This window comes from Coloeus monedula (genome assembly GCF_965178545.1).
Source record: "Coloeus monedula genome assembly, chromosome: 4".
NCBI lineage: Eukaryota > Metazoa > Chordata > Aves > Passeriformes > Corvidae > Coloeus > Coloeus monedula.
Genome location: NC_138784.1, coordinates 67,180,009 through 67,206,662, shown reverse-complemented (window position 1 = coordinate 67,206,662; position 26,654 = coordinate 67,180,009). Strand labels below are relative to the sequence as shown.

The window sequence follows — 26,654 nt, the reverse complement described above, 5'->3', positions numbered from 1 at the left end:
TAAAAACTAGTATTTTTTTGGGTGCATGTAATTAATAGGCGATATATAAATTCTGTTCTTGATTTGTATAATACTCTTTCCTTAAAGATTTTGTGTTGGAGATCTGTGTCTCCAGAAACGTTTTCTTCTGACATCCTCACCAGCTAAAATGCATTAGTCACTTCTGCCTTTTTCAGTGTTTGGGAGCACATCTCTGATAAATCACACTTGCACCCAACAGTTTTGCTTTCAACCCATAAATAGTGCCATTTCTTATCTGTAAACGGATGTATCATCATACTGTGCCTCAGGCTGCTATAGGTCCCAGTGAACATCAGACTATTTGAGACTTCAGAGCAATAATTTGACTTTCTGTTAACATCTCTGGACCCAAAAAATACTGGATGACATGACTGCCAAGCCTGATAATTTGTGAAGAAAAGATGTCACTAATATATTCAGTAGCCATTAGTTTTGGATGGTGTAGACTAATTTTTCAGCTCTTGCTCTTCCACTTGTCTAGAATGTGCATTTGGATGATTACAGACATTTCAGGGTTTCATTAATTTTCTTTTCTTTTTAAACTCCAAGTTTGCTAGAAATTTTAAAACCATTAATAAAACACATAAAAACAGTGGAGAACGGAACCAACCCAGATCTGTGATTATCCTGTGAACATCTTTTACTGATAATTTCCTGTGTTTCTGTAGTAAGAAACATTACATTGCAGGTTTAGGGTAATTGGTATAGTCCATGTGCATATACTCAAGTAGAGCTACTTTTTACCTGGATTATTTTTGACCTATGGGATCAATGGACAAAGAATGGTTTGGAACAAGAATAATAGGGGATCTGAAAGTGAGGGGGAAGAAAAGAGCCTTTTTCCTTTTGTATATGCAGTGAACATATATCCTAGATTCCAGGCCAACCATAAGAATTTTCATTTTTATTTCGTGTCTTGAAATATTTCTGTTGCATTAAATTGTTTCTCCCCCCTTTTTTTTTTTTCATATGTAGGTTTAGAAACTGCAAATGGCACATCTTTCACATTAACTTCGGATTTTTTGCTGCCTTCTCTGTATTTTTTGCTTCATTAGTGTTTAAAAGTAGTCTTTGCCGACTTTCTATCTTCCTGCCCTGCTTGTCACAATAAGCAGAAATGAGAAGAGGAAGGTCATGATTCTAAAATAGTATAATTGCTATTAAAATAGTAGGAAGAAAATTCATTAAAGGTTACTGCTTTCTTCTTTCTCAGCTCTACACAGTTGGATTAAATATCACATTGCATACAAGGTTGTCATCTGATGCAATTTATCCAGGAGTGGGATACTTCCTCCTCTGAAAATGAATGTAGATTTCAGTGCTAGTAATATAAATTATATTTCATAATTAGTAAAATAATCAAATATAAATACTATCTCCACGTGTGCTTAAAAAGAGGAGATAGAGGATGTTCTAAAAATCAGGACTTTCAATTCTATTCAGTTGAGCTAATCAAGATGGAGCTGAGTGCCTTGTCTGGATTTCTTTGGTGAAGAGATGGAGTTGATGTCCAATCTGGTTTTAAATACAAATGATGAAGCATTTGCCATTTCTGTTTCCCAGCTCCATGGATTAAATCTGGTGCAGTATCCACAGAAAGTAGAATACATGTAAAAGTAAAAAAACAAACAAAAAGTAAACTCTGAAAAAATGGTTTCATATCTTTTAAAATACTTTTGTTTGGGAAAAAAAAAAAAAAAAGACAAGCAATCTGTTTCACTTTGTTTAATGGATAACACAGTGGAAGCTGTTCTTCTTCCATGAGAAGATGCTCTGTGTTGTATCAGTATAGCAGATTTATTCATGTGTTTTTTAAGTGTTAATGCTTACTTTAAAAAGTTGGCTTTTTGAAGGTTAGGGGTGGGTTGGGAGGAAAGGTTAGTTTGGTTTTGTTTAATTTGTGTCACTTGGAAATGTATTTGTATCAAAGTGGAAATGCCATTTTTATATGAGAATAAGAATAGGAGGAATATGGAGTTTTGTGTGGTCTGGCTAGTACATGTTCTTGCTGTAGAAAAGTGTAATGGAAAATCCGGACATACTGTGAGTAGTTTTCACACCTCGTAAGTTTAGCCATCTGTGGCAGATGATCTACTCTGTGTGTTTGTTGTCAGGTTCAGCTACATTTCTTTAAAAGGTGTGAGGATTACGCCTGCCCTGGGATCAACTGAATGTATTTTAGAGGGAATTCTTATGCTTCAGAAAATGAGGGGTGGAGGCAGAGAGGAAAGAACTTTCAGGCAGAAGGAAGTTTAAGGGAGACACTGAGAAACTGCAGAGAAGAGAGAGAAATATACTTGCAACCTGAACTGAAGGAGAAATTAACTTGTCCAGCTGAGACAGAGGGGGTTATGCAGAGTTTACTGCAAGACCTGAAAGCTGGTGAGTTGTTGGAATGGAATGAAGCCTGAAAGACAAGTATCAGCAACCAAGGGGAGTTTCCAAAACTTCCTTTTGTTTCGTTTCTACTCTATTCTATTCTATTCTATTCTATTCTATTCTATTCTATTCTAACAGTGTGTAATATTGGAACCATGGTATATAGTACCAGAGCTGGATAAGAAATATGCTTTCCTACAGCTGAATGTGTTCCATTGGTAATTTTAAGGCACTTCTGGAAAGAGGGGGAGGAATTTGATGCAGACCATTCTGCAGGTGCACAGCAGTATGGATGAATCCAGGGCTGAGCAGAAAAGACAAAAAGAAGGCTTAGATGTGATGGATATGGAAAGGCCTGAATTAGGCATGTGGGCACTTGGTGAGTTTGTCTGATCTGTGCCTTACAGCAGCAGCTACATGGCCATTGTTCCCCAGCACGAACCACATTTTAGAGAAAGTGGTTAATCAGGGCACTGCTCAGTCTACCACCTTTAATCTTAGACTAGGCAAGTAAAGCATCATGAGTGCAGAATAAAGTCAATATTGCCTGAAGAATCAAACTGAGCCAAACCCAGAACTTTTGATTGCTGAGGAGAGGTGTAATTTCTGAAGAATTGAAGAGGTGGTGGTGAGACTCCTGAAAAAAAGAAAAGGATTAAAACTCTGCTTCAAGCAGATATTTCATGAGGAGCCAAAAGCAGGAATTGAAATTTCTCTAGTTGTGGTGAGTGGGAATGACCTCCTGTCTTGAGACATTTACAGGTGACATCTGTGTTACATGTGGCTGTTTCCACAGTTGGCAAGAGAAGCAGGTGTGACTATGGAATGAGCTGAAGAAAAATTGCACTTTCTTTCAGTTCAGTAGTCTGGAGGACTAGCTCAGATTAACTCTGCACATGGTGCCTGTGCTTGGGCAGATGAATCCTAACTCTTGTGAACAAACAAGGGCTGTGGCACAGCATGTGGTGTCTCATCAGCTACCATGCTTTGGAGGAAGTCTGTAGTGAAGGAGAGGCAGAAAAAGCCAAGATTTTCTCACACCATTTTTGTTTGGGATTTTTCCCCTGTAAAACAAGATTGATATTTCCTTTCTTTCAGAGATAAAGGGGGATTTGGTGTTGATTGTTTCAGGATTTTTTAGCTGGGTTTTTTGTTGTTTTTTTGTTGTTGTTGTTGTTTTGGTTTGGTTTTTTTTTAAATTGTAGCTGAAAGTTTGCGAAGTAGCCTCATATCTGTTGAAAACAGATGGTGCTAATTCAGCATATGCATGTCATATTGATAAGTATAAACTGTTCTGAATTTTTCTCACGAGTATTTTCTGGCCATGATTCTCAGTTGGATTGCAAAGGAAAAAAAAATTAAAGTATATTCTCATCTACTGTGAAAATGTGCTTTATAATCCAGTAAAATTTTCAACAGATGAGATCTGAGTTTCAAATAAAATGTATTATTCTGACTGAGGGGTATGACACATAATGATTTGTGTGTTACATAATGAGAAACAGTGTTTTATTGATTACTGTTACTGAATGAGCCCCTGCTAAGGCTATTTCATACAATGCAGAAAGATTGATTTCAAGGATTTTATTATTTGAAGATTAAGTTGCCTTTCTCTACTGCCACAAGTAGCTAACAGTTAATATTTTGGTACAGTATCCTTTAATATAGCTTGTTTCAATTACCAATGGCAGAATCACATTGCCTCTGTATTGAAACACATTACTAAGGTACAGTTCTTTTTTATTAGTTACTTAAATCCAAAAATGTGTTGTGTTGGAGACAGGGCTCATCATGAGCAAACAATATCTGTGTCTTAATCTATCACAGGCATCAAATTGTCCATCCACATTCATAGAACTTTTGATAACAGATAAAGCAGAGAAGTTCTGAGTGGTTTTGGTTCTGTATTTATGTAAAATGCCTTTCAAACTGTCAGTGAAACTACAGAGGGGAGAAAAGGAAGTGATGACTGATAAGAAACACTAATTATGTTGCAGTGTAGTTGCAGTGTACAATGTTATAGTGTAGTAGTACATAGTCACCGTGAATCTGCAGGCTTTGTCTTGTTAAGCACCTACCTCAGAGGAATTCTAGTTTTACCATTTTTATTTCTCCATATAGTGAATCTTTCTCCTGTTCAAGTTACTGTTATGCTTATGTAATACTTAGATGCCTATATACCTTGTCCTCTGTTTTTTCATTTATATCATAATCTTTTGGGTTGTCAAAGTAGAATATGCTTAAAAAATCTCCTCTTCAGAAACCTTCCTGAGTCATGTCAAAGATTGTGTATAGAAAAATCCATTTTTTTCCGTTTTTCTTTTAAACAAAAATTGGATATCTTCTTAAAAGTAATTAGAAAATGAGAAAGATTTTGGTTCGCAGACAAAGGGATTTGTTTTAAATTCTTTATCAGGCTTTGGCTCTGGACTAGAGCTGTAGTACTTTAGCTGTCAGAGTTGATACTGAAAACACAGTATTGCAACAAGGATAGAATAGTATTTTATTTCTGTGAAGTCCCTCAATAGATTTTAGTATACTGATATATAAATAAAATACCTGAGAATATTTAACATATCTTAGTACAAAGCATATAAAGACAAGCATTTAGGAGGCATCAGTAGGTATTGCCTACACAGCAGCTGTATATTTCCTGCAATGTTTTCAAGCCTTTTATAGCAAAGTATGAAATCTGAACTTGTCATTCAGAAAAGAAATTCTGACCATATTCTTCTGGTTTGAGGACAGGCTTTCCCCCTTCTACTCTCCTTTCCCTCTTTCCCTTCCTTTTCCTTATTTTTCCTTCTCTTCTTTTTTCAGAGATTGAATAGTGGGGAAAATACTGAGTGCACTGGGTAAAGAGATTTCAATGCAGAAGCAGTACTCAACTCTGATTCTTTCTGTTGGCTTGACAGATGCCCATTGTCTGAATCAATCTGCCAGAGACTTTTCCCTATTGCAAAGTAACTGAGATACCTGTACTTCTGTATACCTTTAATATAATTGAACAGTGAATCTCTCACATAAACTCCTATCCCAGTATACCTTGCAAAGACAAGTAATATGGTTGCAGAGATAAATAGCAAAGGATAGCAGAGGGAAAAATAAATTGAGAATAAAAAAGAAAATAATGAGTTTTGAAGGTAACAGTACTGTGAGTTAGCCAGAAATGTTTCCCTTTTGCATAAGGCTTAAGCTATGAAAGAAAATTACAAAAAGTGGTGAATTGTACTTAGGGATTTGGGAAAAGCACTGTCTTCGGTGAGCAGAAAAAGCAGACAGTATAGATGTGATCTGTACATGTAGGGTAAGGGAATTAAAATGCAAGCTTGTGAATAATGTGTATGCTGTCTAAAACCTTTTGAATGCACATACATGGAATCTTGTTCCAATTACACTATTTAGATCAAAGTTTCAAAACACTGGATTTCATTTTCTTCTCACAAACTGATTTTTCAATAATGTATTACCGCTGATTTAAACTGCTATTTCTAATTTTTAGAAATTGAGAAGGGAATTGCCCCATTACCCTTTACAGGCAAATTTGTCAGTCCTGTTCCAATGAATCACAAATCAGTTAGTCTGTGTAAAACTGTATTCTGTGCAAACAACTGGGAACAGCTATTACATCTGCTCTCATAAAGTAGATGAAATGTAGATTTAGATCCCTTTGAAAATCACAGTGTAAGAGCCACATCTGTCTGTAGTTTGCTTATCAAATTTCCTTTGAATTTCTCCCTTCTCCCCTCAAGATCAAAAGAAGCATATGGGCTTTTATGTGTTTAACGGAGGAAAGAAGTTGATATCTCACATCATGTCAGCTCTTAGGAAGTGCACAGTGCTGTTCCCCTTGCATTTGAAGTGGAAATGGCAATTTCAAACAATTTCACAGAGAAAATGAAAGGAGTAAGGGGATGGAAAGTACAAATATGCTTATCTGAGAAATGAGTGACTCTGACTGACATGAAGGAAAGCAAAACAACTGAAAAAATCTTATTGTTTTGGAATGGACTAGTTCTAAAAATTGTATATTGGTGTTAGTAGAAAAAAAATTTAACTTCAGAGGCCTCCAAAGGAGTGGGGAAAAAAAACCCCAAAAACTCAAAAACCAAAAAACAAGACAGAAAATCAGACTCATCTCAGTGCTGCTGTGTAGTGATTTAGAAACTAGTTTTCTGCCTGACTGCTCAGCCCCCAGAGCAACATACTTTCAGAAAAGAAAAAGACAAGAGTTACATTAAAGGAAACTCTAGTATATTACTCATGAAGCAGGGTATTTCAGTCCCAGATACAAGGCCAAATTCAGCTCATCAAATTAATCTTCCAGCACCCTTGCCAGCAATGTCACACAAGCCAAGGCAGTACTGGTTGTATGGTATGATAAGGTTTTACTATTGGTTAGAATTTGTTCAGAGCGTATATTACTCCATTCTCAGCACTGCTGATGAGACCAGCTTTTATTATATACATGTTTCTGTATATTTTTCTTACCATACACAACTCATCTGCTTCCTTTAACCTGATGGCTTCATTGGAGGGTTCCCATCCTCTGTGGTTCTTCATGCCGTAGAAGTGCCCCTATGTCAGCCTTAGACAGTCCAGAGAAGTTTCTCAATATTCTTGCTCTAATGTTTGTTACTCCCTTCTCATCAGCAGTTACCACGTAATAGATATTAAGTCCAGAAGTGACCATAAAAACTTACATGAGAAGCTTTCTTTGCACAGGACAAGTTAAAAAACATCGTTCAGAACCTCTGTACCTATAAGAAGATGTAGTTAAGGATTCCATACTTAAAATGAAGTAATCTAATACTAGTGTATTATGTTAGTATCTTTAGGAGTTAGGTCTCATTTGCAAGTAATTTTAAACATACTTTTAAATTACCAAGAAATCCTTAATGAATGATAACAGATTTTCATGGATTCTTTGTAGTAAATTAAATGTTTAAAATAATGAATTGCCAAAATTTCCGACTCTTCCTTCTGATAGATTTCTAACAATGAAGAGCACATGCTGTAATACTGAGTAACATATTCCAACCCTTTATAAGAAGAACAGTAGAACAGCTGTGCTACAATTGTAATTTTAACTGTGCATTTTGGGGTTTTGGAGGGGTTGCTTTTGGGAAGGTTTTTGTTACATGAAAAATCCAAGATTGAGAGCTGGAAAGTGAGCTACAGCACAGGCTTCACCTTGAAAGTAGGTGATTTTTTTTCTGAATGGGGGAGTAATTTCTATCCCTCCACTACCTGACATCTGATCAAAACAGTTTATTCCCAGTAATTTCATTTAACGCATCAGCATTCATCTCTCAACCTGATGCTAGTCGTAAGTTTTCTGAGCAAGTTTATAGACTTCATGGTCCTTGTTTGAAGACAAAAAATATTATTTGCATTTTTTTTCTGGTAGCAGAAAAATCAGGATACAGCCAACTTTCTGCTGACATTTCAAGTCTGTTGCAAATCAGCATTAAATGTGTCAGGAAACCTACCCCTGCAGAGGGTTATTTTTTGTTCTTTTACAGTGTAGAACAGGATTTTCGCCATGCTGTTGAGTCTTCTGGGGACTGTGGCAGAGGAGTAGCCTCATCTGTAATCCACTTTACCTTTGCTTTTCACAGCACCACAGGCTGTAGTAGTCTGACGTCACCATGTCTATTACATAGAGTCTGGTGATGGAAAACTAATAAGATGCTGTCATCACAATTGTAATTGGCTTCTGGAAATGCATATTGTATACATTATTTTCAGGATTTTTCCCTACTTATACAAAATGTATATATATAAGTGCAGGTCTGTTTTGTCAACTCTAAAGAGGACTGGAGAAGAAGTTGAAGTTTGTTTCTGTTGTGATCACAGAAAATTTTAAAAAAGGAATGAATAATAAGGATTACATTTTTACTAGAAAAAATTCAAAATGTGCAAGAAGTGTGCAAGAGTTGTATGCTTAAGTGTGAAAGCTGAGTTTCTGAGCAAATGAAGCTAATATCCAAACATGACAACCTGAATGGAGAGGAGCATATCATGTTCAAAAACTCATTTGAGGAGAGGACAAGAAAGATTGTGTAGCTAGAATCAAACACAGTGTTTAGAGGTAAAAATTTACCCCAGGTGTCCTGAGCCATTCTGTCCCCAAAAGTGAACTATCTCTTTAAAACAGATAAAAAGCAGCAGAACATACTAGTATTTTCTAGTACTGGACTGATTCTGTAGTGGGTCAGAGTCTTGCTGGCTTTGTCAACAATGGCATCAAATTAAAAGAGATGAGAATAGATGAGAAAAATGTATTTTTAGAAAGATTTGTTTGGAACAGAATGGTCATTGCAAAGGAGTTACTCTGAAGTCACCACACAAGTTAACAGGGTTCACAAGCCTTTGTCCAGACGACCTCTATAAATTCAAACTCACATCAAGACTAATGTGTACTGGCAAGGCAGAAAAGGAAGGTTTTGCTAAATCTGTTTGCATGCAACCTTCAGCTCAGTGTTTTCATTTCCTTACTGTGATGTTATCTTGTCACTGAACTGCAAGACTGAGAAGACCTTCTCCTGTGTTTATTTCAAAACTTTCTTAGGCCTAAGGAGTGGTGGTGGAAGGAGGAGACTCTTTGTTCCTCATTTCTTTAGTTTGTAGTATTGTGGAGAACATCTCTGTGGCTTTATTTCAAGCACAACCTTTGGCCTTATTTTGACAAGGTCAGCTTTGCCTCAGAAGCAGATCTGATTACCATTAAGTCAATCCTGAAGGGATATCCCAGACTAATGTAAAATTTTAAAAGGGTCAGCAAAAAAGTAATAACATTTATATGAACGTCATGGTAAAACAAAAATCAGAATAATTTACTTCTAGTTTTTGAAAGTAATGGTCAACATTTAGAGTGATCATTTGCTAGACAAAAAATTATTTTTAAAAATTAGTAAAGATACTAATACATAGCTAGAAGTAAACTGACTAGAATTAAGATGAAAAGCATGATAAAATATAGTAGAAAACTTCATTGTTTATTCAGTCAGAGAACTTGCTAAGGTTGCCTGTCTGACATCTAACTTAACCTTTAACCAATGGTTTTAAGGTCTAAGAACACCTGCTTGTGTTTGATAGGTGTATGTGGCTCCAGAGTGGTCTCATCAAGGTTTCTACCCCATCTTTCCTTTGGGTACTTCAAATATAAAATGGGCGTAACATTATAAATGTGAGACAAGGACCAAAAATACAGGGATAGGACTAGACAGCAGAATTACTCTTTCCACTCCCAATTCTTTCTGATAAAGAGATTAGAATTTGCCAAAGATCAGACCTAGCTTGTCCTTTTTTTCCATTCTATTTAACAAATTCAAAGGAAATGCAAAAACTAACGACAGCCACTTTAAAGTTACCTGTCAAAATACTGCAGTTGAACTTCCCTTCAATATACTAAGCCACTTCCCAGGGATCATGCTAATATAAGTGATGATCAAAATATTCAGGAAGAAGAAGAAAAAGGCACACATTTTATCACAGTACTAAGATACTTTTTTTCTTGTCCCAATATAAATATCAAGTGAAAATTATTAAGACTTGCCTTTTGTGAGAATAGTAGCTGAGAACTAGTGGTTATCAATACTTTTTTAAAAGCAAGTGGTACTTCCTATAATATCTGTTAGTCTAAGTTTCTTCATATACAGAGAGATCTATAAACAAAATATGGGGATTTTTTTATAAAATGCATCTGACAATGAGATTTATGCATCAGCAACTTAACTACCATCTGAAAATATTAATTCCATAAAGTATTGTAGAGCTTTTAATGACTGTGTTATTAATAGCACTTCCCAATACCAGTGGCCATCTGTGACTGCTTCACCATCTGTGATTCCTATTTCAGTTCAGGAGGGGGAAATAACAGTGGTATTACACTGGTTTTACAATATAAATCATTAGCCAACTAGACCTACTGTAGATGATTAATTTGTCTTTGCTTATAAGTACACACTGAGCAAGAGAAAATTAGTTCCTTTGATTTGTTGGCACAACATGGGTTTGTGAAATGGCCACGGGAAGCTGAAAATATTAAATTGCTTTTATTGAAATCTGAAACATGCAAAAGTTGATGGAATTTAGATGAAGAGAATAAAAGAGCTTAAATGGCACTTGAAAAGGTAGTGGCTGTTTCCTTAAAGATCCATGGCAAACCATGTGTTGATTATTGTAATTTGTTAAAGCTAGGTAACAGAGGAGCAGGAAAAGGGGATTGTCAACACTTCTTAAAAACTTGTACAGTTTGTTGATGCTATATTAAAATAAACTGAGAAAATACTGATTTATAAACTCCTACTTAAAATCAATCTTACTGATATCTTATCTGAATGAAGCAGCATTTATTTCAAAAGAAATACCATTTTTAATTAAAAATACTTAATGCTTGCAGAAATACTGTCCTTGCCTGCAGAGGCAGGAGTGTCAATTTGATCAGTATTATTTTTTATTCTTCCCTTATTAAACTGGGCTAAAATGTTTCCACATGTTGGTATTAATATGTCTACATTCTGTAATGGCTGAGGTGATTTTTCTTTTGTGTCAGTGTATGTGTGTAGATCAATCTCTTTTCCTTTGCTAAGGCAAAATTTGTAAGAAGCTATTAGGGAGATAGGTTACAGTCTCAAAATCATTCAGGTCCCAGTTTTTAATCTGTGTACATTGTGTGGGAGCCTAAACTTAAAAACTAAAAAAAAAAGTTTCAAAAAATTTAGTACATCAGGGTGCAAAACAAATTGCTTCTAACCAGTTGCATTGTCTACTTTCCTAGCTGATGAAGGGAGATTGGCACCTCAAAAGGAATTACTTATCAGCCTAAGGTAGATAGTTCTACATCAGGATGAATCACTCTTCCACCATTAACTCTGAGGAAGTCTGGACATCTGGACAAAATTAAATTACTATATTTTTATATCACTTAACTTTTTTTCAGTTTTAAACTGTAGCTTTCTAACTGGAACAAATTTCATTTATAAAAGTCTTCAGTGAACTGAAGAAAGTTCATACCAGTTTTGTAAGGCACAAGGAAATCCCCTGAAAAAATACATATATTTAGCATCAGATATGAGGCAAAAATTACAAGATCATGCGAGAACTACCTGTCTTGTCACTAAAAGTTCTGCTTTGTTGTCTGGATTTCAGGACAAGTTATAGCTTATAGGATATGCATTCAGTGTCTGGCTCAGTCATCTATTCAACTTTACAGATTATACATAATTTAGATATAAAGGTGTATATAAGTACACTTACATACAGATTGTTTATTAAATTAAATGTTATATAAAAGGGAGGTGTATGCATACATGTTCCCCTCCCACATACATATGTATTGAATATGCTTATGTATAAGCAGGCAGAAATTAAAAAAAAAAAAAGAAAAAACTCTTAAATTACCATTGATTCAATTTTAAGACTATAAGATAGATTTTTTAATCTTAGGCTAAACAAAGTCTTAGCGAGTATCACCCTTATTTTGTATTAGACTGCTCATTTTTAGCAGACTGACATCCCTTTTCCTTGCCATTTTCTTCTGCTTAATCACAGATAGAATATTTCCTCTGTCTAAAGGAAAATATATGGTTAAGTTATAAAGCCATACCCTGAAAAAATTAAAAAAAACTTGTGATTAATTTCCCTCCAGAATAGTGATGCAGTCTTGTTTCTTCTATTGCAGTCAAAAGGTTCTTCAAGCCTGACTCCATCCAGCACTCAAAAGAAGGTGAAGAGGACTCTGCCCAACCCACCTCCAGAGGAAGCAGCAGCAGGAACTCAGTCCCCATATACTTCTGTGGGATCAGTTTCACGGAGAAGGATTTGTAGGACCACCACTATGGCCAGAGCCAAAATTCTTCAGGATATAGACAGGGAATTGGATCTGGTTGAACGTGAATCAGCCAAGCTTAGGAAGAAGCAAGCAGAGCTAGATGAGGAGGAAAAAGAAATAGATGCCAAGTTGAGATACTTGGAAATGGGCATTAATAGGAGGAAAGAAGCCCTACTAAAAGAAAGAGAAAAGAGAGAGCGTGCGTATCTCCAAGGAGTAGCAGAAGAACGTGATTATATGTCAGACAGTGAAGTTAATAATACCAGGTCAACCAGAATAGAAACTCAGCATGGCTTGGAAAGACCACGTACTGCACCCCAGACAGAATTTAACCAGTTTATGCCACCACAAACCCAGCCAGAAACACAGTTTGCCCCTGCTACAAGCCCATATGCTCAGTATCAGTATTCATCTCCTGCCCTGCCAACTCAAGCACCAACTCAGTTCACACAGCAGTCACATTACCAACAACAGCAGCCTTTGTATCACCAGCAGGTTTCACCCTATCAGACCCAGTCAGCGTTCCAAACAGGAGCTACTATGTCGTTTACCCCACAGGCTCAACCTCCGCCATCTCAACAGCCATCATATCAACTCCCATCACAGATGATGGTGATACAGCCAAAGCCAAGACAGACCACATTATATTTGGAGCCTAAGATAACAACAAACTATGATGTAATTCGCAATCAGCCTCTCATGATAGCACCAGTTTCCACTGACAATAGTTATGCAGTTTCCCAGCTGGGCAGTAAATACTCTACCTTGGACTTGAGGATAGGACTAGATGAGAGAAATAGCATAGCAAGCAGCCCTATATCAAGCATATCTGCAGATTCGTTCTATGCAGATATAGACCACCACCATACACCCCGAAATTATGTGCTGATTGATGATATAGGAGAACTTACTAAAGGAACAGGAGCTCTTGGTTCCAGTTTTAGCCTCCATGAGAAAGATCTGACCAAAACAGATCGACTGCTTCGCACAACTGAGGCCAGGAGAGCACAAGAAGTGTCAGACTTCCTAGCACCACTGCAGACTTCCTCTAGGTTACATTCCTATGTTAAAGCTGATGAAGACCCAATGGAGGACCCTTATGAGCTCAAACTTCTGAAACACCAAATAAAGCAAGAATTCCGTAGAGGTGCAGAAAGTCTTGATCATCTGGCTGGCCTGTCACAGTATTACCATGGAGAGGGCAGCTACAGGCATTTTCCAAAATCTGAGAAATACAGCATAGGTAGGCTTACTCTTGAGAAACAGGCTGCTAAGCAGCTCCCAGCAGCCCTCCTTTACCAGAAGCAGTCAAAACACAAGAAAGCCTTGATAGACCCTAAACTAACAAAGTTTTCACCTATCCAAGAAAGCAGAGACCTTGAGCCTGACTATTCAAGCTATATGACTTCTAGCACTTCAACACTTGGGGGAATTACTACTAGGGCAAGGCTTCTTCAGGATGATATCACTTATGGCCTTAGAAAAAACATCAGTGACCAACAGAAGTACATGGGGCCACCACTGACGTCATCCATTGGAGCAGGCCTTGGGACCGCACTAGGTCCAACAATGCGATCCACACTACAAGATGAAGCAGACAAGTCCTATAGCAGTGGTAGTAGATCTAGACCCTCATCTAGGCCTTCCTCAGTGTATGGGCTTGATTTGTCGTTGAAAAGGGATTCTTCCAGTTCTTCTTTAAGACTGAAAGCTCAAGAAGCTGAACCTTTAGATGTTTCCTTTAGCCATGCAGCACCTTCTGGAAGAACTAAACCCACCAGTCTACCTATTAGCCAAAGCAGGGGAAGGATCCCAATAGTAGCACAGAACTCAGAGGAGGAGAGCCCACTCAGTCCTGTTGGACAGCCAATGGGAATGGCAAGAGCAGCAGCTGGACCCTTGCCACCAATATCTGCAGATACCAGGGACCAGTTTGGATCGAGCCATTCATTACCTGAGGTCCAGCAGCATATGAGGGAGGAGTCACGGACTCGAGGCTATGATCGAGATATAGCCTTCATCATGGATGACTTCCAGCATGCCATGTCAGACAGTGAAGGTAAATTAGGCCTCAGACTGGTATCTTACTATCACAACGCAAATCCTCATTTCTATGCATGTGTCTGATTTTTGTTACACTTCACAGACTTGTTCTTTTTCTGTTGCTTGGTGCATCTTCTGTGTATTTACATTCTTGGGGGTTGATTTGTTTTGTCTTATTTTGTATTTTTTATTTTACCCTAACAATTCCTGGATGGTGTTTAGCTACTATAGCATGCTACTATGTTGTTGATTTGCTTTCCTTTTGGTTTGCTTGTGCACTTTCCTTTTCACTTGTTTATGTCTACTTTTCAAATATACTGTGTAGAACATTCCATGTACAATACAGACTCTGCCATCAGTCTTTATGTGCAGCTCTCTTCAGTGACTGTGAATCATTGAACTTGTTTGCAATAGTTTTGGTTGGGATTTGGAAATAATCTCCCAAATCTCTAAAAAACTCCAGTAATTTTATGTGCATGAAATTTCATGATAGAACTCAAAAAATGATAATTCCATCTCCCGATGCACCAATTTAGATCTGTGTTTATGTAGAAATAGTCTGTTCATTAAGTACATATTATATGTTAGAACCATATAGAGCTTAACGTGATAGCAAAATAACATTCTACATATGGTTTGTTGAAAGCATCCTGTCATGTGGACTTCTGTGCATTCAGAATTGTGATTATGTAAGATAATTTGTCATTTGGATGGTGCAAGACAATCTCATCCTTCAATAAACTTGCATAAAGTATTTTACTTCTGTTGATGGGTTATGCAGCGTAGCTGGTTTTATATGCACCCCATACACGTCTGCCAAATAAGCACAAGAGTTTATCACACTTAAGTTCAGGAAAGGGACCTTTCTGATGTATTATAAATAGTGCAATTAAAAATGCTGCTTCTGAATAAGTACAGAAGAATGTTAAAGCTGATGTTGAGTACTTAATAATTGCAAATTATGTATCAGTTTTGTTTGAGTCAGTTCAGACTTAATATATTCTAAATTGTTTAAAAATCATGAAGACAGTTTGAAAGCAAATGAAATGAACATGTTTGAAATTGTATGCGCTCCCTTAACTTTTTCTTATGTGTATTTACTGCACAATAAAAGAGACTTTGCATGCGCTCTATTGTCTGTAAATGGCAATGATTGTCTCAAAAGACACATTTGCATGATTATGAAGTAGTATGGTTTATTTTTCACATTTCTACTAACCTCCGTTCATTATTGCATTATTGGTTTTTTACACATGCTGAATCTTTCATAAGCATTAGAAAAATTGATCTATTTGCCTTCCTCATACTTCATACTAAGGGCTTTGTTTTCTAAATTTCTTTTCTTACTTCTTAGATATTTCTAACCCCATCATGAACTCTGTGTTTCAGGAGAGACTCAGGGTCATTAGCTTTTTTGATATTTATCAGAAGTTTAACTGTTTTCATTGTCCTTCGATTCTTAGCACACAGAGTCCTATAATTAAATCTGAAAGCAGTTGAGAGGAACTCCCCAAGTTGCATCTCATATCATTCTTCCTAAATAAGCAGATGCTATCTTATCTGCTCTCAGCTTGTGACTTTTACGCGTCATTCTAGAGTCACATTGTGAAAAATACAGGACTTTTCCTCCTGAAAACTAAGGAGAGCCAACCTGGACCAAAAAAATCCAATTTGGTGCTATTCTACCTCATATGAACTGGTCATAGGGAATTAAAAATCTTCCCTACAGTGCATTATGTTTCTCATATATATTTGTATAATACATACATGTAACACTTCAAGTTTAACACATTTCAGTTTTAAATTTGTCTCTGATTAGTTAGACCCTTTCAGTGGTGTTCTAACTTAATTCACATATTCTGTACTTGATTGATATGTCACATAGGGCTTCTCCTTTCAGCAGTCTTTTTTCTAATTTCTATGAAACTTTTGTCTTCACAAATAGCTTATTTCTTGGGAAACCAAAATACTTTATGGCATTATTTTCAAATATGCTGTCTAATAGCAAGTAACCTGTATTGAAAATAATTCATATTATTTGGATGATAAAAAGTGTTCAAAAGAAGCAATTACATTTCTATAGAAAGTTATGGCCTTCTTTTTTTGGGACTGCACTCCTCCCTGTAGTGCTTTGATGCCCTGAAAGTGGACACCTATTCTGGCATGTTTCATCCAACCTTTTAACACAATTTGCTTTGCAGTTTCTCTTTATTTTAAGAAACTGCTGTATGGTCTTTACAAGATTTCATTAAAAGAAATCAGTCTTAAGCATTGTCTTAGGAAAACTCTTCTTGTGCTACAGCTTGATTTATCATCTTAAGAGACTTCTAAAAATTAAATTTAAGTTAAAATATTAAATTTAAATTGTTTTTCTCTGGTTCAAACTCAGAGACATGCTTAACTTTCTGTTCATTTTTTATAAGCGACATCCCATAACAAATACTAGAAGAGAATGCAAATAGGACTTTGGGTCCAAACCTTTGTTTTTTCACTAAGTACATACTGTAATGAATCTTAAACCATGCTTCCATACATAAGTAGTGCTTACACTGGGATTCCAGACTTAAAACAGGTTAAAAAAGTAGCCTTAGTGTCAAAAGACCACAGCGTCCAGAGCTGCCCATTGGAAATAAACAACATTTTGAGCTCTTGAAACACTTGGAATTTTCTCAGGCTTCCCAGTACCATGAAAGCTCTGATGCAGCAAATCTCTGTCAACCCCACAGCTGCCACTTTCCACACACTGCTAAGTATGCTGAAGATACTAATTTTCAAGAACACTGAAGCCAGTACTCAATTTTATGAATATAAATGGTCCTTGCTCTTCAGAAGATATAAAATATACCTTTTCTCACCCAAGATTTTTTTTTCTTTTATATGCTAATTTGGCAATTCTTCCACAGAGTTTAGAAGCTTAAATTTGAGATCTCAAGACATCAAGATATCAACACAGCCAACTCCTTGTAATTTTTCATCCATGGGATTTAGGGATCATTGTTACTCCTCTGATTGAGTTTCTCGGACCCCACGGCCTGGAGTTTAGTCTCGCCTGGTTAATCTGGGTGGAACCATCTGGCTGCATTCTGTTAGTCTCAGAATAAAAGGATGACTTCTCTAAGAGCATCAATGGTTCATCTTGGTTGTTCCCAGGTTTCCAGCTGTGACAAATCCCAGCTGTGCAAGCCAAATCCAATGGTGTGTGTATGTACATGTGAGTGTGGTGTGTGTGTGTCTATATACATGTACCTTTGTAACATCTTAAATTTCAATAAAATTCACACATTCATTGCAGTTTGATAAAAAAAAAAAAAAAAAAAAAAAAAAAAAAAAGGCTGGTCTGAACTGCAGTATGGAATTCTACATTTTCAAGAGAAGCAATCCAGGAAAAGTTATTTCAACTGAGGCAGGAGGAGAGAAAAAAAAAAAAAAATCATTCTTTCATCTGCTCAGATGATGACACAGACTGTGTCAGCCTGCATTAGCATCTGGGTTCAGGAATATGCATTAGGCTCTTTATGCAAGCTTCAGAAAGAAGTTCTGTTAGGATGAGTTATGAATGAACCTGCTTTGTACAGGCACTGGTCAACTGGCATAAATGTGTAAAGCATGAAGGACTTGCATGCTAGATCATAATGGTTTATTCAGAGCAGTTAATCAATAACTAATTAGTAGCCAGATAAGCATCAACCTCTAATAATGTTTCTGGTAATTCATATATGCTTATCTAAATAATATTAATAAACTCATGTTAGATTAAGTTTGTGCACAGTTATGAAGGAAGAGGCTGCATAATATCTGAATCAAGATTAAGAATTTTCTAAAGGCTTAATGTAATATAGAATGTTCATTTTACCACACACAAAGTATTACTTTCAGAAAATCATGCATACATATTATTCCTCTTTTTTGGAAAATTTAAAGAAAATAGTAATGAAAAAACACAATTTGTTTTTTTCCTAATAACATTTATTTCCAAATTATTTCTTAAACCAAATAGATAATGTTTACTTTCACAGCTAAGTAGGAAAGATTATGCACATTACCATTTTTCCTTTTGAATTCTTTTCTCTGTCACGGGCATTCAGTCTTGTTACTATAGCAAAAACTGACCTTATTTAAGGTTTGCAATTCCTTGTGGTTTTGCTGAAACAAATCTTTTCTTCCTTTGATTTCCAAATTTATCTTGCTTAATAAAGCATAAAGTTCAAACTTGCCTTACATTCAACATTGCATTACCTGCACAATGTTTTGGTCTGCACTGATTGGCAACATAGAAGAAAATAGGACATGATTCTGATCCCAGTGGGGTGACAGGTATGTCAGTTGACCCAATAGTCAGTAAGCATAAATATATGCATTTGCAAAACTGATTTCAGTGAAATGGCGTTATTTGATTCCCAAAAGACACCTTAAACAACATGTTTTATACAGATTTGAAATGGTTGCAAACAGAATAATAGTCTTGTAGAATTTTTGCAGAAAGAATATTAACAATCCATATACAAAGGTTCATACTGCAAAATTGGGGGATGGAATTCGAAATGAGATCACCTGCAATATTTCTGCTCAGAATTTCAGTTACATAGTTTGGTTTCCTCTCTGCTTTGATTTGGGTTGATACCGATTTCATAAAGAGGTCATAATTTTCTTATATATAATTATAGATTATTTCCAAAACATTTTTAACAATAGTCAGTTCAGAAATTTGGGAATTAATGGAGTTTGCATTTCGAAGTCTGGTTATTTTGGGTTTTGATTTGGATTTTCTTGGTTTGTTTTTTTTTTCTTAGTCTGCTGCAAAATAACTAATATGACTAATTCTTTTTCAACAAAAATTTTAGAGAGATGTGAAATCTGCAGTGTATTTCTTAGCTGCCAGAAGGAAGAAGTGGCCATAGCACTTGGTAGATTTCTTCTGTATTTAATATCCATGGGTCTGACATAAACAGAATCTTCTCCCTTTGCTGTCTCACAGCTAAATAATGCTCAAGTTCAATGTCTCAAGTCTCACCTCTAACTTTGCTTTAGCTGCATGGCCAATTAGTAATCACTCTGCATGTTTGCTATGCACAATGCACATTCTTGCCCTTTGCCCAACACTGGATCAGAGCATTTGACCTGTCCTTGGTTTTCAAAGCCTATCATCTCCGTCGGGAAGAAACAGATTGGTTTGACAAGCCCAGAGAGCCTCGTTTGGAGAACGGACACATCCTTGACAGAAGGCTGCCAGAGAAGTTGCCACACTCTCGACCACTAAGTCAACACCAAGATCAAGTAAGCTGTCAAGTAAGATGTGCCTTTAGTTTTATAAATGATTGATAATTTAATCATACTGTCCAATGATTCCCATAGGGGCTACAGGATTACTCAAAATCCAGCTACATTCAGCTGAAGTACTGTTGAACGTTTGATGATGAAAGTAGATTAATTTTCCTCTACAACTCAGTATTAATTTTGCAGGTTGTCTTTTGACTTTTGAAATACAGCTGAAAATATCTATACCTTAAGTATACTTAAGTATTCCTTCCTATTGGGGAAAAAAAAAGGAAAAAAGAAAACAATTAGTCTCATTTTCCCTTACCAGCTTTATCCCATCCAAATTCAAGTCCCTTCTTCTAGCAGTTGAAGGAAAAGAATTATTTTATATTGTTGGCAAATTTTTCCACTTTCAGTTGGTGAGTATAATCCCAACAGTCTGTGATTAATTATTGCATAAATCAGCAAGACTTTATCATCTAATAATTAGAATATTTCATTTATTAGAGAGAGAAAGAAAAATACCATACTCTTCTTTTCAGGCTTGCCAACTTTGAAATCTAGTTTACCTTAGTGTACCGTCCAATTTCTACTTTTTATTAGCAAATCTTATGTATTTCAAATCTCTAAGGTCTCCAGTTGCTTGTTTCAGCTATCATTTTTACTGATTGATTTAGATTACATCCTGATATATTCTAATGTATTGGTTTAGATTACATTTTTACATGAGATCAAATGAATGCAATGAGTGCATTTCCTCAAGACAAGAGGAAACAGCCTCAAATTGTGTCAGGGGAGGTTTCGATTAGATACTAGGAAAAATGTCTTCATGAAAAGGGTGGTCAAGCATTGGAACAGGCTGCCCAGGGAAATGGTGGGGTCACCATCCCTGGAAGTGTTCAAAAAACATGTGGATACTGCACTTGAGGACATGGTATGTGGTGAACATGGTGGTGGCACTGGGTTGACAGTTGGACTTGATCATCTTAGAGGTCTTTTCCAACCTTAACAATTCTGTGATTCTAAGTAAAGGTATTACATGGTCCCTTTGTGATACTTAATAGCTTATTTTGCTCATGTTAATTCCTCAGATAATATACAAAACAGGAATATCCCACTACCAAGCAGCCTTTGAAACTTTTATGCCGGTGAGAATTTTCACTGACATTTGAATATCGAATGTAGGATTTATGAAGCAATAGTGTAGATTTTATGAAGTGAGTGTTAAAATATCTTATAAGCTGTCATTTATTTTCCCTCCTTTCCTATCCCTAGCATATATTGAGATTTACACACCCTAGGTTGTACTGGGCCTACCCATTTCTTGTTGAGAAAAAGGGCTTTACAAGATATAATTCTTACAGGAATCTATTCAAATAGATCTATGAGTCTATGAATCAACTTAATTGCAAGATAAAAGATGTTTTTGAGTCTTCACAGCTCTTAATATCACTGACAATAGTTAAAAAAACTGCCTCTCTGAGCACTTTAATCCTCATGAGAAACATTTATTATTCTAAGCATACATAATTGTATTTTACCACTACAGCTTTCTGAGGTAAAATTGAAAATTTTCCTTGAAAATCAGGTTTGTCCAAAAGGATTACTGCTAACCCTGAGCTTTGTGATAAGGAGGTGGTTAGTAAAGATGCATTTAACTTCTAGGGCTCCAGAGCTTGTGTCCTGGGAAACAGTTCTAAGGCAAGGTCTTAGTCACAGACATCTGATCTTTGCTTTATTCTCTCATATCAGTAGCACTACACTAAGACTGGTTGAAAAACTTTGTTCAAAAATTTTCAGTTTGAAGGTTAAAGGGCCTAGGAGTTGTTTTCCTGGATATTTCCAGGAAGAAAACACGTATTTTTTTCCTGTCTCAAGCTGTTGTGGTATCTCCATTCTTATATGGAAGTAGAGATACAGCATTAAAATCTTGCCAAAGGCATTTTTTAAGGTTTTGTAAAATCTAGGATGTAAATTGGAGCGTGAACATGTTCTAAATAATTCTGTCTGATGCCATGGAAAGCCTCTGCAGAAGAGAAGAAGTGATGTGTGAGAAGGAGTTTTACAACAGTTCCTTCTTCTGTTTCCATCCAGGTTAGATACTGTCAGTCCCACACCAGTACAAAACAGTATCAATAACTCTGCAGAAGGGAGAAATGCCAGTTCTCACCAACTCTACATCATCTACCTTATCAAAATGTTACTCAGAGCATGTGTATGTTAAGTGTCTTCTGTGAATATTTGTTTGAGACAACTTAAATATATTTTCAGATTTGTGACAGGACAAAAAGGGTCAGACATATTTTAAAAAGTTTCATTAGCTCCATGCTGAATTGTGAAGCACTTAGCAATAGAAGCAAGTAAATCAGTATTAACATCTCTATTTTTTAGTATTTGACTATTTTAAAAATATGAAGGCAAATAAACCATATCAGGCCAATGAGAGTGGTGAGGCAAAGTAACCACTCCCTAAAGGCTTTTCTAGCCCTATGTGTAAAAAAACTGTGACTGAATTCATTGTGGCATGCTGTCTGTCTCCTGTATCCACAATCAGCCCTGCACAGGGACCTGTATTGTCCAAGTGTAATGTATTCTGGAGATAAAAATGGCAAGTCATTCTCCATCCTGAACCATCTGAACATACCCATCTTCACCCAGAGCTTCCTTTGCTGCAGATGATTTCCTGAAATCAGTTAGGAGGGAAGTTTCTTGGTTAGCACAGGAATTAAGCCATTGCAACTCCTTTAACATCCCTTACTGAGCTCAAACCAGACATAGAAAAAATAATTTGCATCAATAGCACTAATCCATTTGTAATGTATCAATCAATGTTTCCAAATACACTTATTGGTTCTAAATTTGCTATTTTTATGATCTTCTTTGTTAAAAAAATTAGAATATTTTTATGATCACTACAATATGTGTATTACAGAAGATTTTGTTTCACACATGTGAAATATCAATTTCCTTACTAGATGAAATCAGAACTGCTTGATTGCATCCCACAGAGCCTGTACAATTGAAGGTAATAAATAAAGCACAACCCTGAGCTTTTGAAGCAAGAATGCAGTGGAGTGACAACCCTGAACCTCCAGGTTTCCATGGAGTTCTTATAACCTAGCAGATTAAGCTCACATTCTGTATAAATATTAAAATACATTTGTTTCTATAGCAACTTCTGTGGTTCTATATAGTATTCCGAAATCACATTAAATTGCAGTTGAGTTGGATATCTTAATAGCCATTTCCCAATGTACTGATTCTGGACTGCTCCCTTTAGGAGGGTAAAACCTGATCAATACATAATCTATTGTAGATTTCCCACTGATCCCTGTTGACCTCAACAGTTTGCTTAGTTACTGCCAGTTCATCACCAACTTCTTTAAACCTCCAGACATCAAGGGTTTTTTTCGTATTATTTTCTGTGAAAATTATTTGCATATTCTGAACTAAACTGGCTTTTGCAAACAGTTCGGGAAAGAACAGTAGGAGGTGGTGCCAGGGCAGTAAAACTTCATAACAAGGGCATAGACAATGAGAGTATATTAACAGGCAATAAGTATTTTTTCAGTGAGGCATTTTAAATACTTCCAGTCATCATGAGTGGGTCTTTTTAAGCCCTAAATGAATAATAAAATCCTAAACTCATCATAATACTAATAAATTGTCATCAGTCCACTTAGGCAAAGGTTTTCTAATCACAAAAAGAAGGCAAGGGTTCTAGACATGAAACCTTTTGAATGAAATCCCCTATTTCTAAACACCAAAAAAATTATGTGCTCCTCTCTTCATTCATAGGTCACTAACATTCTCTTTAAATTTCAGTCAAGCCTTTTTAGGGGCACCTGAAGATTTAGATATTATGAAAAAATGGGTCATAAGGTAAGCATTGGGGCTAAAATGAGAAAATACCATTTGTGACACTGATACAGAAGGGTACCTGAAAACTTCTGTTCCACATTTTTGAGGTCCATCTACTTCGTTTTGATTGTTTCCCAACTAGCAAGGAGAATTTATTTTAAGTTGTAGTAAACTGTTTTCTGCTAGAGACTTGGTTGGCGGGGCATTTTGTGATTAAGATTCTCTGGAAATATGATGAGAAATGGGTCATTTCCAACTTTAGTGCAGTTGTTAAAATATGTAATCTAAAGAATGAATTGTTAGCCACCCCCTCACTGTAATTCACAAAGGAATTTAGCTGGCAGTGGCTCATTTCTTAGTCACTCAGAAATGTTTTTCTCTCTGCATGCCAGAATGACTTTTAGAGCAAAGGTCAGTGTTGAACTTACCTAATTGCAGAAGAAAATGCAACTGACTTTGCAATTTATTAATGAGCAGGAACACTGTATTTGTTAAGTTTTTATTCAGTGCACCTTTTGCAAGTTATCTCCATCACCAGGGATCTATCCTCTAGAAAGAACTTTCCATCTTGAGGATTTTTAGAGAACTTGACACTTGTGCTCTGCACAGAGGGGATGTAGCAGTTCAAAGGGGCAGAATTACCACAGCTGGAGAGATTCTTGGTGCCAGCTTGCACAGGCCTTGTGTGCTCATGCAAGTACCTGTGGTATTCAGAAATTAGGATGGATACTGCCTAACCCATCACCTTGAGCATCTACCATCTTGTTCCTGGATACCTGCCTCAGGTAGTTTCCCTTGAAAATGGTATTATCCCAGAGGGCAACAGCCAAGTGTAGCTGCTGAGAGTCACCTTATCAGGGCCTAACACTGGTGAAAGGGGAGATGCAGCAACAATTAAAACCAGGAGCTACCATGACTTTGGTGATCTGATCCAAAGACCAATTGATACGTTACAGGTGTGGCTATGGACTGAAATACTGAAATACACTTCATTAATTTTATTTCTAAAATATAGCACTAGAGAAATTTATTCTTCTTGATTATCCTCTTTACCTTATAACATTCCCTTTTATGAGGCTTCCCTAGTGTTTCTTTATCAGACAAAACACTTAAAGACGACTGTCCTGGGGCGATGTTATGAAGCCTCTTTATTCCTTAACCATCCGCTTAATGCCCAAGGACACTGTTTCTTTAAGATGGACTTGGGGGGCAGTGAGGCAAGGGGAGGGAAGGGAAAAAAGAACAGGAAAAAAAACCAACTGAACCTTTTCCCAGCTACAAAAAAGAACACAAAAGAAACCCAAAAAACCAGCACAGCGCTCCTGGCGCACTCCCTCCTGAGCCCCGCCGAGCCCTGGAGCCCCCGAGCCGTTGGGTTCAGCCGTTCAACCGCCCCACACTCGGTCCCGTGGCCCCACCCCCGGGTCCATCTTAAAGAAACAGCATCCTTGGGCATTGAGCGGATGGTTAAGGAATAAAGCGGCTTCATAACATCACCCCAGGACAGATGACAAATGGAAAATGAAGTGCATTTTTAAACTGATCTTCTGTAACAGTCTTAGAAAACCTCAGCACAATTATTTGCTATTCGTTCCATTTTTGGAGGGCCTTTGAGCTGATTAATAACATGAAACACATGAACAGAGCTTACATTTCCTGTGGAAGAGGATGATATGCCAGTGCTGAACTACAAGTCGAGTGTACTGAATGCTCCCAAAGAGGTGAGGAAGGATCTTCATGACAGGAACAGATGGCAGAAATCTCTGGGGTTTGTCGCAAATAAGTGGGATCAAGTCACTTTTGCCCTGTGACCTAAATCTGCACTTGGGGACTTACATGTTCTCCAGCCATGAAGTGGAAGGATGGCCCATCTGCACCAGTTTGTATTTACACTGTTGTGGTTGTGTGGCTTCAGTGGGGTCCCTCTCTGTCTTCACTGGGGAAACTGGGAGAAGAGTCAGCTAGAAGGGACTCCTGGAATATATTCAGGTGAAGGGAAACCAACTGTAGTGGAAGTTAGAAGATGTGAACAATTGGAAACACAAAATAATTTGTGTTCTACAGGTTTTCAAATATTCTAGTAAATTTTCAGATAAATTTTCAGATGAATTTCAGAATAATTTGTGTATTACGGGTGTTCAAATATTGTCGTAAATTTCAGATAAATATGCTCACTGATGGTTAAAGCAAAACATCAAGACCAATATAACTGTTCTCGGTATTATCTATTTACAGCAACCACTGTTTTTTCCTATTTATTCTGCCACTTTCAGAAATATACTAGTCTGAAAGTAAAAGTCTAATGACATATTCCATTTAATTGCTGATTCCCACCAACAATAAAAGAATAATATACTACCCTGGATGCTAATAAACTTCAATGGTTTTATTCAGACCTATATGAATCACAAAGATTTATTCTTCTCATAAAATTCCAGAAGTGAAAGTAATAAGGAAGTAATAGTCTAAAGAAGGAGACAGTCTATATTTTCAGATGTATTTTTCAGCAGTCATGTACAATATGGAATTGAATATTCTTGGATTGTCATTTATTAAAAAAATGAAAGAAGATAGAGCAAGTAAAATAATGTGAATGGAATTTTAAGAGCTGCAGTGTTCCTCAGTTAAATTGAATTGCTCCCACCAAAATAGATCCCAGCTAAGGATCTACTCAAATGTGTTCATACACTTCTTGTAAATGGCAATATTTCTTTTTTTTTATTTAATTAAAAATAAAATTAGATGCGTTCTTTCAGATTTTTTACAATTTTATGTAAGCTACATGTGACAAATATATCACTTTTAGTGTTATATAAAACTTGCTGAATTTCTGACAGTGTCATGAAAAATATAACACTCTCCCTATCCATTAATGTGTGGAAGCCTCATGGAACTTTATTTAATACTGGTAGTATTAGATTCTATGTTCTGACAAAATCCCATGATAAAATCAAACATCTGCCTGATCTCTTGTTCTGATTTATTCTGGAGTACTTGTCCACTACCAAATCCATCATCTTCTTCATGTCTAACATTAATTACAGTCAATATTACTCTCACTGTGTTATGGGAGGATTTGAGCCTTCTAGATACAGCATCATTCGCTGGATAAGAAATGGAATTACGACAACAGATGTATAAACTCTTCTGCTTACTGTGAGATTGAGTTAAGCAAGTCCCTTGACTTCTCTGTTTCCCTTCCCATTGTTTATGTGTTCTATCCATTAACTTCATAAACTCTTCAGGGCAGAAACTA

The 26,654-nt window shown here is 36.5% G+C and overlaps 1 protein-coding gene across 1 annotated transcript in view; it reads left to right on the top strand.

Moving 5' to 3' along the window:
• The window catches only part of PCLO (piccolo presynaptic cytomatrix protein), a gene marked incomplete at both ends in the record, with an annotated part of 318,636 nt that overhangs the window by 169,496 nt on the left and 122,486 nt on the right, over nt 1–26,654 (top strand). The window contains 2 exons of the mRNA XM_082280339.1: nt 12,089–14,297; nt 19,419–19,567. Coding sequence (XP_082136465.1) covers nt 12,089–14,297; nt 19,419–19,567 — 2,358 coding nt within the window. The remainder of the gene's footprint in view (nt 1–12,088; nt 14,298–19,418; nt 19,568–26,654) is intronic.